At 35.1% G+C, this 10,522-nt stretch overlaps 1 protein-coding gene across 1 annotated transcript; it reads left to right on the top strand.

The window, feature by feature from the left end:
* Positions 1-805: 805 nt before the first annotated feature.
* On the top strand, positions 806-8,196 carry LOC138710359 (myogenesis-regulating glycosidase-like). Its single transcript, XM_069841195.1, has 5 exons — positions 806-950; positions 3,706-3,822; positions 5,085-6,427; positions 7,413-7,569; positions 7,937-8,196. The coding sequence occupies exons 1-5, from the start codon at positions 923-925 to the stop codon at positions 8,125-8,127; spliced, it is 1,836 nt and encodes a 611-aa protein (XP_069697296.1). The 5' UTR covers positions 806-922; the 3' UTR covers positions 8,128-8,196.
* The last annotated feature ends 2,326 nt before the right edge of the window (positions 8,197-10,522 follow it).

Below are 10,522 nucleotides of genomic sequence, written 5' to 3'. Positions count from 1 at the left end.
GTTTTTTCCGAGGTTTTCTCTCAACCCAACACGAGCAAATGCTGGGTAACTTTCGGTGCTGGACCCCGGATTCATTTCACCGGCATTATCACCTTCATTTCATTCAGACTCTAAATAATCTAGATGTTGATACAGCGTCGTAAAATAACCCAATAAAATAAAATAAATAAAATTGCTTGTATGTAAAGTGTGTAATTTCTTACAGAAAAACTTACTTGTATTTGATTGATGTGTCAAAGAACTCATCAAATGTGAGGAAATAACCTGTACCATGATTTCGCCATCTAATTGGAAGTCCTAATTTCACAATAAATAAACGGATTTAAAAATGCATTTCAAAATTATAATTTTCTCATTGCGGAGAAGTCAAACAGAAGGAAAAGAGAGCGTTGCCACGAGGTGCACACATGACAAAAATAATAGTAATGTTGATACTAGCCTGCTTTGGCAATTTACACACACACACACACACACACACACACACACTCACACACACACACATCTCACTTTCAGTTCGCGCATTAATTGCCTTACGCAATAAAGATACCGCCTGAATTTTTGTTACATTTATCTAATCCATGATCACCGACAATCAACAACTGATCATGAAATATTCAATTACCACCATAAACACTGCCACTATCACATCACACCTCATCTTACAATCAGCTTTAGAGATAAGCGACTTATTTTACATAACGACAATCAGATTCTTTCAGTTGTACTTTCCATAAAATCATCTCTTCTGCATCAGGTTATCACAGGCTGTTTAATTGTGCCACTTGAGATAGAGTTCAGATCCTTCCACAACACTCGGGTTGAATGAGATAAGTGTGAACAGATTTCAGTATATAAATAATGCCGAAAAATTTCCAACCAGTATATCTGAACTGGATTTGACTTGAAGTTTCCTGAACACAGAATGGAGCGGAGGCTAGTACTGCAGATAGGTAAGTATGAAATATTGGTCGTAAGCTAGTTCAAAATTACGTGTGTAGAATAAACTCATAACAATCAAATGTTTTTCTTCCATAAAATTAAAAAAATATATACAGGGTTAGTTAAAAGTCCCGCACCACCTGAACAACTTTTGAAGCATACGGTTCAGTGATATGAAACTTGGTATGTGAGGATAACCATATACTAAGAACTCAATAATGGTATTACCGAGTTTTTTCTACATCCGATTTAACCGGAAGTAATTCCAACTCTCTTATTTTAAATGGAACACCCAATATATTTTTCTATTCTTGAATAGTGTTCATTAAGAGCTTTTCAAAAAGTACCCACACTCGATACTTCTATACAAATTCAGTGTTGCTAAGTCAAGGAAACAGAAAAGTGTATCGAATATTAAAATAATAAAATACTCCTTCCTTAACAAAAACAAAACAAAGCTAGCTCACCTTCTAAATTATGTGTTCAAATTGGTAGCCCTCAGCTGCTTTACAATGTGTCACTCGATCATAGGAACCATTTAAGGAATGATTTATCCAGGCTTTGGGAATATCTTGCACCACTTCCATTTTTATTTAGCAACACTGAATTTGTACAGAAGTATCAAGTGTGGGCACTTTTTGAAAAGCTCTTAATGAGCACTATTCAAAAATGAAAAAATATATATCGAGTGTTCCATTTAAAATAAGAGAGTTGGAGTTACTTCCGGTTAAACAGGAAGTAGAAAAAACTCTGTAGTACCATTATTGAGTTCTTAGTAAACGGTTATTCTCACATACCAAGTTTCATGTCACTGAACCGTATGCTTCAAAAGTTATTTAGGTGGTGCGGGACTTTTAACTAACCCTGTATATAGTAATTGTTTCTGCGTTTGAAAATTTGAAGTTTAACACATAGGCCTACTTAGTGAACATGGAAATTGATTTGGGTTGTCAACTTTTTTTTAAAGAAAATACGGAAGAACAAGGAATCGACCAAACTTTACATAGAAAATGACGAATTATTTAGTACAGTTAATAGAAAGCAAATTTGTTCTACACTTCAGTAGCTAGGCTTAAATTAAGAGTAGTTTGGGAAAGATTTTGCTTGGCGTTAATAGTTTTCAATATTGTTTAAAAACAATAGTATTAATTCTCTGCATGAATAGTTAAAGTTCACTGCAATTTGCGGTTCTGATTTGATTAGATGTATGGCTTTCCTGTTTCGAACACCTGTCCACTTATTATTCATGACAGAAAACATTTTCTTTACTATCTGGTATGTTTAGAATAAAATCTATCAATTCTTCCTAATTTGTAACATTAACATTGTTTGATTTTAAACTGGTAAGCAATGAAACTCATTTCTGGCAAGTATCACATCACATATCATAACCATAATATATCATATCATACCATACCATACCAAACAATATCATATCATATCATATCATATCATATCATACCATATTTTTTATTCTAGTAGGTTATTTTACGACGCTTTATCAACATATTAGTTCATATTTTAGCATCTGAATGAGATAATGCCAGTGAAATGAGTCCGGGGTCCAGCGCCGAAAGTTATTCAGCATTTGCTCATATTGGGTTGAGGGAAAACCCCCGGAAAAAACCTCAACCAGGTAACTTGCCCCAACCGGGAATCGAACCCGGGCCACCTGGCTTCACGGCCAGACGCGCTAACCGTTACTCCAGAGGTGTGGACTCACATCATGTATCATATCATATCATATCATATCATATCATATCATATCATATCATACCATATCATATCATATCATATCATATCATATCATATCATATCATATCATATCATATCATATCATACCATACCATATCATATCATATATATATATATATATATATATATATGGTTTATTTAACTACGCTCGCAACTGCCGAGGCTATATCAACGTCGCCGATGTGCTGGAATTTTGTCCCGCAGGAGTTCTTTTACATGCTAGTAAACCTACTGATATGAGCCTGTCGCATTTAAGCACACTTACATGTCATCGGCCTGGGCCGGGATCGAACCCGCAACCTGGAGCACAGAAGGCCAGTGCTATACCGACTAAACTACCCATGCAGACCATATATATATATATATATGTGTGTGTGTGTGTGTGTGTGTGTGTGTATGTGTGTTTTACGTATCATATATCGTTTCAAATCATAATAATATGATTTAATTACTGTATTCCAAGAATCACAGTTCTTTAAATGACGAATACTTAAAACACTTAATATTCAACACGGCGCCTTCTTTTAAAAGTAACGCGCCGAACATCGTACTAAAGATATAATTATTATTACTTATGGTTTTTAGAGAACCCGGAGGTTCATTGCCGCCCTCACATAAGCCCGCCATCGGCTCCTATCCTGAGCAGGATTAATGCACTCTCTACAGGCCTCCCAACAAACTCTGTACATTTGTGGATTTGCCCATACGTGCTACATGCCCTGCCCATCTCAAATGTCTGGATTTAATGTTCCTAATTATGTTACGTGAAGAATACAATGCGTGCAGTTCTGAGTTGTTGTAACTTCTTCTGTAACTTCATCACTGTTAGCCCCAAATATTTTCCTAAGCACCTTATTCTCGAACATCCTTAACCTCTGTTCCTCTCTCAAAGTCAGAGTCCAAGTTTCACAAAGATACAGAACAACCGGTAAAATAACTGTTTTACGTAATTATTATATTAATTAACAATTTATATTTACAAACAGAAATGAATTATTTTGTTGTCTGCAGCTCTGTGTTTACTCGTCTTGGCGACGGTAACAAATGCTCTTCCACGAAGAAGTCCATATGTGTCTGTGGACATCTTTCCAGGTCTCTTAGGCAATCGGTATATCACAATAAAGAAAGGTAAGTTACTGATTTTCAATGAAGAATTTATGAGAAACATTATGTCTTCCCACAACTAATTTGTAGTTTGAACAGTCATGAACGACTATATTCTATGTATGTGAATTAAGTTGTCAAATTAAAACTATGAAATTTGAAAGTATTTTAACTGCAGTAGGCCCACACTTTGAATTTGAAAGTAATGCGTTCCTTATGATAACTCTTAACTAGTTAAATATGATTCAATTAATAAGAAAATGGAAATTAACGAACGTATTGCACAGAGGCAAGACCCTGGAAATAGTAACGGCTAATAGTATTATCACCGCGCTCTCGTGGTTAACATTCGGCAGGTCTTTGAGCGGCCTCGTGCATGACATTCGGCAGGTCTTTGAAATTTAATTGCATTATTGTTTTCAATTTCTTATGTCGCCGCTCTAATCACTCGCCTCAACTTCAATATTGCAACCAATAAGCTGCTTCCATTATTAAATGATACCTATTTGTCTAATCCACGTGGACTAAAACCGAGGTTGCAATGTCTTGTGCTGAGGACGAACATTAAGGTATGTGATTAAAATTATTATTAAGAGTTAATAATGTCAACGTACTCGTATATGAAATAATAAAAATATTAATAATAATAACAATAATAATAGTCATTTAACAATATAACAAACTAGTGCTTATTCTTATCGAGGAAGTAGATGTGACAACGTAACGCTTAGAGTGAAACCTACAGTGAAATCGGTCGGTAAAATTATGTTTTAAAAGAACACCGCACGTTATTGTATAATGCCGACATGTTAACCATGAGACCGCGGCGATAATACCACAGACAAAAATGCCTGAGCATTGATTCATTTCTCCCTGACATACCAATGAAACAGTTGTTTTGTTTTGAAACTAGTTCAATCCTAAACTTAAATGCAATGTCGCATGTATTAAAGTTTTTTTTTTAACTCTTCTGAGCAGTTCTATCCATTGATCGTAGAGAATAGGTCTATATCGTGTGAGAAGAAAGGATGCATTATTCCTTCTTTTCGTTCTCATTGTTAGCTGAAAACTGGAACATTCATACGTTCCAAAAATTACTTTTGGGACGAATATTACGATGAATCCGGGACGTATTGGAAACCCTACTTCGTAGGAGCCTAAAGACGTGCCGGTTGAAATTGTGCATTGCATAATACGTATAGCTATAAATAAATCCATTCAAAAAAGATACTATCATAACTTCCTCTATTAATGTGCTAAGAAATCAATTCTCTTTCTCTAACTAGATGGAACGACTGTTGTAACCGGATACTTGGATCACAATTCACACACACACCTTTCAATTGAACGAGATGGATCTTGCACGCATTTTTCGCAGACAGCCGAGACCGCGTCAGATGTTCTTGAACACTGCTTCGACTTAGGAGACGCCCACTGGTTCGGAGGTCCAGAACAGTTCTACCAGTACTGGCCGCTAGAGGAAGCCACGTTTGTGGATTACTCGTATGTAACCAAGCAACAAGACAATCAAGGCATCGCTGAGCCTTACTGGCTCAACTCAGATGGAGTATACTTCCATGTGGATGATGGCGTGCCCCTCTTCATCGACCTGAACAACGGCAACAAATCCCTGTGCTTCAAAGCCAAGAACGCTGCACCTTATCCACCCACCACCATCCCATTCCTCAACTATTCAATCTGTACGTATGCTGATGCACGGGAAGCCCACGAACACGCTATTCAGACAGTGCTGGGGAAACCGACTGGATACCCAGATGAACGCATGATCAGACATCCCATCTGGTCCACATGGGCACGCTACAAGAGGAACGTAAATGAAACTGTGGTTCTAGCTTTTGCAGAAGAGATTGTGGAAAATGGCTTTAACAACAGTCAGCTGGAGATCGATGACGACTGGGAAGTGTGTTACGGGGCACTAACTTTCAGAGAGAGTAAGTTCCCCAACGTAAAGAGCCTAACAGACACACTCAAGGCGATGGGCTTCAGGGTGACTCTGTGGGTGCATCCATTCATCAATTTTAACTGCGAACCCTGGCATTCAGAGGCGTTAGAGAAAGGGTACTTTGTCAAGAACCTGGATGGAAACGTCAACAGCATCTGGTGGAACGGGGTTGGTAGTGCCATCGACTTCACTAACCCAGAGGCAGCTGAGTGGTACGTGAACCGACTGAAGCAGCTGCAGGAGGAGAATGGGATTGACTCCTTCAAATTCGACGCTGGCGAGACGAGCTGGCTGCCGCAGCTGCCGGTACTGAATGCTACTGATATACAGAACCCAAGCATCTACACCACCAGCTATGTAAATACAGTGTCGCAGTTCGGCCCAATGATCGAGGTGCGTGTGGGACAGCGCAGCCAGAACTTGCCCATATTCGTACGTATGCTGGACAAGGACACCAGGTGGAACTGGAATAATGGCCTCAAAACTCTTGTCTCAACGTTACTGGTGATGAACATGGTAGGCTACCCTCTTGTGCTGCCAGACATGATCGGAGGTAATGGATATGGTGACATCGTCAGGAAGGAACTCTTCATCCGTTGGCTGCAGGCCAATGTCTTCATGCCTTCATTGCAGTATTCCTACGTGCCCTGGGATTTCGATGACGAGGTGAGTACGACTATTAGGTGTAGGACTTACCAAATGTAATCAATAATCTTTAAGATTGTCAGTTCAGTTCCTGAAGACTAAAATGTTGCAATTTATTTCATCGCTTAGGATGAAATATATTACCTGTATTATTCAGTATATTACATTATCCAGTAGACCTTTGAATATTTTATACAATGAAAGGTGCTCAGAAAGTAATCTACGACTGGCAAGAGACGTTCAATCAAATTCAGCAAGTAGACTGTTGTACGAAATTTTGTTATGGAAGGCCGAATAGTGATATATTTTTTTAAATAAAGATATCTTGAGATTCGTTTTTGAACTTTTTCAATTTGATTACTACGTGATTTACAAGTAGGAGACCAAATTACTGAGGCGTATTTCAATTTAGCGCGAATATGGCAATTAACAAATAGTTTCAAAGTCGAAATATTTGTTAATTTTTTTTTGAGTTTCTAATAACAAATACCAGATTTTTTAAAACATTATTTGTTATATTAAGTATGTGATTATGAAAAGTCAAATTCTAATTAATAGTTACACCGAGATCTTTGGCACAATATATATTCGTTCTAATAGTTCATTATTCACTGCATAGGCCTAATTACCTCTTAAATAGGATGTAGTCCATGTATAGGTCATATAACAACATTTTTCTATATTGAAATTTAAGTCATTAATAGAAAGCCATTGATAAGGATTGTTGATATCAATTTGAAGAAATTCTATATCAGACATATTTGCATAATCACGACCTCATCAATGATTTCTATGGCATTTAATATGTTCGTACAAACTCCAGATATTATATTTTTTGGCACTTTACATCACTGCAATTTAATTTTCCTCCCTCTGCCACTACAGATATTACAAATTTTATTAACCAAAATCTTTTAAAAATTGCTGTATTGTGTACAAAAACTTTTTCAGAGTTAAATAAAAATGACTGCAGTAATTATAAAACAAATTTTTTATTCATTTTCAGACTATAGCCATTTCCAAAAAATTTACTGACTTGCATGCACAATATGCTGACAAGATCATTGAACTGGCTGCGAAAGCAACTGTAGACGGTTCTCCTATCAACCCTCCAATCTGGTGGGTGGATCCAACAGACGAGGAAGCACTTGCAATGAATACAGGTTAGTCCCACTTCTCCACAATTGAGCTCTTAGAACAGTATTAGCCTATTTGTCACAAGTTCATTGTTAAAATAATTCAACTTCATATCACATAATTTACTTCCAGTATCTGTATTATAGTGGGCTACTTTGATACACTATGGATGGACTTATTCTCTTCCAAACCCTTCAGTTATGTTAACACTATCACACACATGTGCTGAATCATTTTCCAAATTATTGTTCAAAAGCATTTCATGCTAGAGGAATAGGTTACAATAACTGTACAACATGGCTGACGAAAAGTATCTTAATGCTATGGTTGGACAACTAGACAAGGAATGAATTAGGGTATTTGACATAATTTATCACATATAAATTTTCGCAGAATTCTTGCTCGGAGAGGACATCCTAGTCGCCCCCATACTGGACCAGGGCGCCACTAGTCGTGACATCTATCTACCCAAGGGACAGTGGAGGGACGAACTGCGGTCAGAGACCGTAACTGGACCCATCACTCTGTCCAACTATTCGGTGGCTCTGGACGAGCTGGCCTACTTCACACGAGTCTCAGCTTGAAATACGACATATCAGATATCTGATTAATTTACTGTATCTTCACACCCAAATAAATCTCATATTACATTAGTTCTGTTGCATTTATTTGAATCTTCTTCACGTCCAAATAAATCTCATACTACATTAGTTCTGTTGTAATTATTTGAACCTTCTTCACATCCAAATAAATCTGTTACTACATTAGTTCTGTTGTATATATTGGAATCTTCTTCACATCCAAATATATCTTATACTACATTAGTTTCGTTGCAATTATTTGAACTTTGTTCACGGTCAAATAAAGCTCATACTACATTAGTTCTGTTGCAATTATTTGAAAAACTTCTTCACATCCAAATAAAACTTGTACTACATTAGTTCTATTGCTATTATTTCAACCTCCTTCACATCCAAATAAATAAAATATACATTAGTTCTGTTGCAATTATTTGAACCTTCTTCACGTCCAAATAAATCAAATAATACATTAGTTCTTTTGCAATTACTTGAACATTCTCCACATCCATATAAATCTCATACTACATTAATTCTTTTGAAATTATTTGAACCTTCTTCACATCCAAATAAATCTGATACTACATTAGTTTTGTTGCAATTATTTGGACCTTCTTCACATCCAAATAAATCAAATAATACATTACTTCTGTTGCAATTATTTGAACCTTCTTTACATCCAATAAATATCATACTAAATTAGTTCTGTTGCAATTATTTGAACCTTCTTCACATCCAAATAAATCTCATACTACATTAATTCTGTTGCAATTATTTGAACCCTCTTCACATCCAAATAAATCTGATACTACATTAGTTCTGTTGCAATTATTTGGACCTTCTTCACATCCAAATAAATCAAATAATACATTATTTTTTTTTTGCAATTATTTGACCCTTCTTTACATCCCATAAATATCATACTAAATTAGTTCTGTTGCAATTATTTGAACCTTCGTCACATCCAAATAAATCAAATAATACATTTGTTCTGTTGTTATTATTTGAACCTTCTTCACGTACAAATAAATCTCTTACTACATTAGTTCTACTGCAATTATTTGAACCTTTTTCACAGCTAAATAAAACAAACAATACATTTTTTCTGTTGCAAATATTTGAACCTTCTTCACATCCAACAAATCTCATACTACATTAGTTATTTTCCAATTATTTTAATCTTCTTCAATTCCAATAAATGTCAGACTACATTAGTTCTGTTCCAATTATTTGAACCTTCTTCACATCCAAATAAATAAAATAATACATTAGTTTTGTTGCAATTATTTGAACCTTCTTCACATCCAATTAAATCAAATAATAGATTAGTTCTGTTGCAATTATTTGAACCTTTTTCACATTCAATAAATCTCATACAACATTAGTTCTGTTGCAATTATTTGAACCTTCTTCACATCCAAGTAAATCAAATAATACATTAGTACTCTTATAATTATTTGAACCTATTTCACGTTCAAATACATCAAATAATACATAAGTTTTGTTGCAATTATTTGAACTCTCTTCACATCCAAATAAATCTGATACTACATCAGTTCTGTTGCAATTATTTCATCCTTCTTCACATCCAATTAAATATCATACTACATTAGTTCGGTTGCAATTATTTGAACCTTCTTCACATCCAATTAAATCTCATAATACATTAATTCTGTTGCAATTATTTGAACCTTCTGCACCTCCAAATAAAACAAATAATACATTAATTGTTTCAATTATTTGAACCTTCTTCACATCCAAATAAGTCGAGTAATACACTAGTTCTGTTGCAACTATTTGAACCGTTTTCGCATCCAAATAAATCTCATAATATATTAGTTTCTTTGCAATTATTTGAACCTTATCCAAATAAATCAAGTAATACATTAATTATTTTACAATTATTTGAACTTTCTTCACATCCAAATAAATCCCATACTACACTAGTTCTCTTGCAATTATTTGAACCTTCTTCACATCCAAATAAATACCATACTACATTAGTTCTCTTGCAATTATTTGATCCTTCTTCACATCCAAATAAATCAAGTAATACACTCGTTCTTTTGCAATTATTTGAACCGTTTTCGCATCCAAATCAATCTCGTATTACATTAGTTTCGTTGCAATTATTTGAACATTCTTCACATCCAAATAAATCAAGTAATACATTAGTTTCGTTTGCAATTATTTGAACATTCTTCACATCCAAATAAATCAAGTAATACATTAGTTCTGTTGCAATTATTTTAACTTTCTTCACATCCAAATAAACCTCATACTACATTATTTCTGTTGTAATTATTTGAACCTTTTCACGCCCAAATAAATCTTATACTACATTAGTTCTGTTGCAATTATTTGAACGATTTTAGGAAGATTCTTAATTCATAATGACAAA

This window comes from Periplaneta americana, chromosome 12 (assembly GCF_040183065.1).
Source record: "Periplaneta americana isolate PAMFEO1 chromosome 12, P.americana_PAMFEO1_priV1, whole genome shotgun sequence".
NCBI classification, from domain to species: domain Eukaryota; kingdom Metazoa; phylum Arthropoda; class Insecta; order Blattodea; family Blattidae; genus Periplaneta; species Periplaneta americana.
This window is presented reverse-complemented; position numbering and strand designations above follow the sequence as displayed.

Excerpts from the sequence above, each read along its gene's own strand:
- LOC138710359 (XM_069841195.1), top strand. The coding sequence starts at position 923 with ATGGAGCGGAGGCTAGTACTGCAGATAG. Across the intron at positions 951-3,705 it reads GAGGCTAGTACTGCAGATAG|CTCTGTGTTTACTCGTCTTG; the intron begins GTAAGTATGAAA and ends TGTTGTCTGCAG. Across the intron at positions 6,428-7,412 it reads CCTGGGATTTCGATGACGAG|ACTATAGCCATTTCCAAAAA; the intron begins GTGAGTACGACT and ends ATTCATTTTCAG.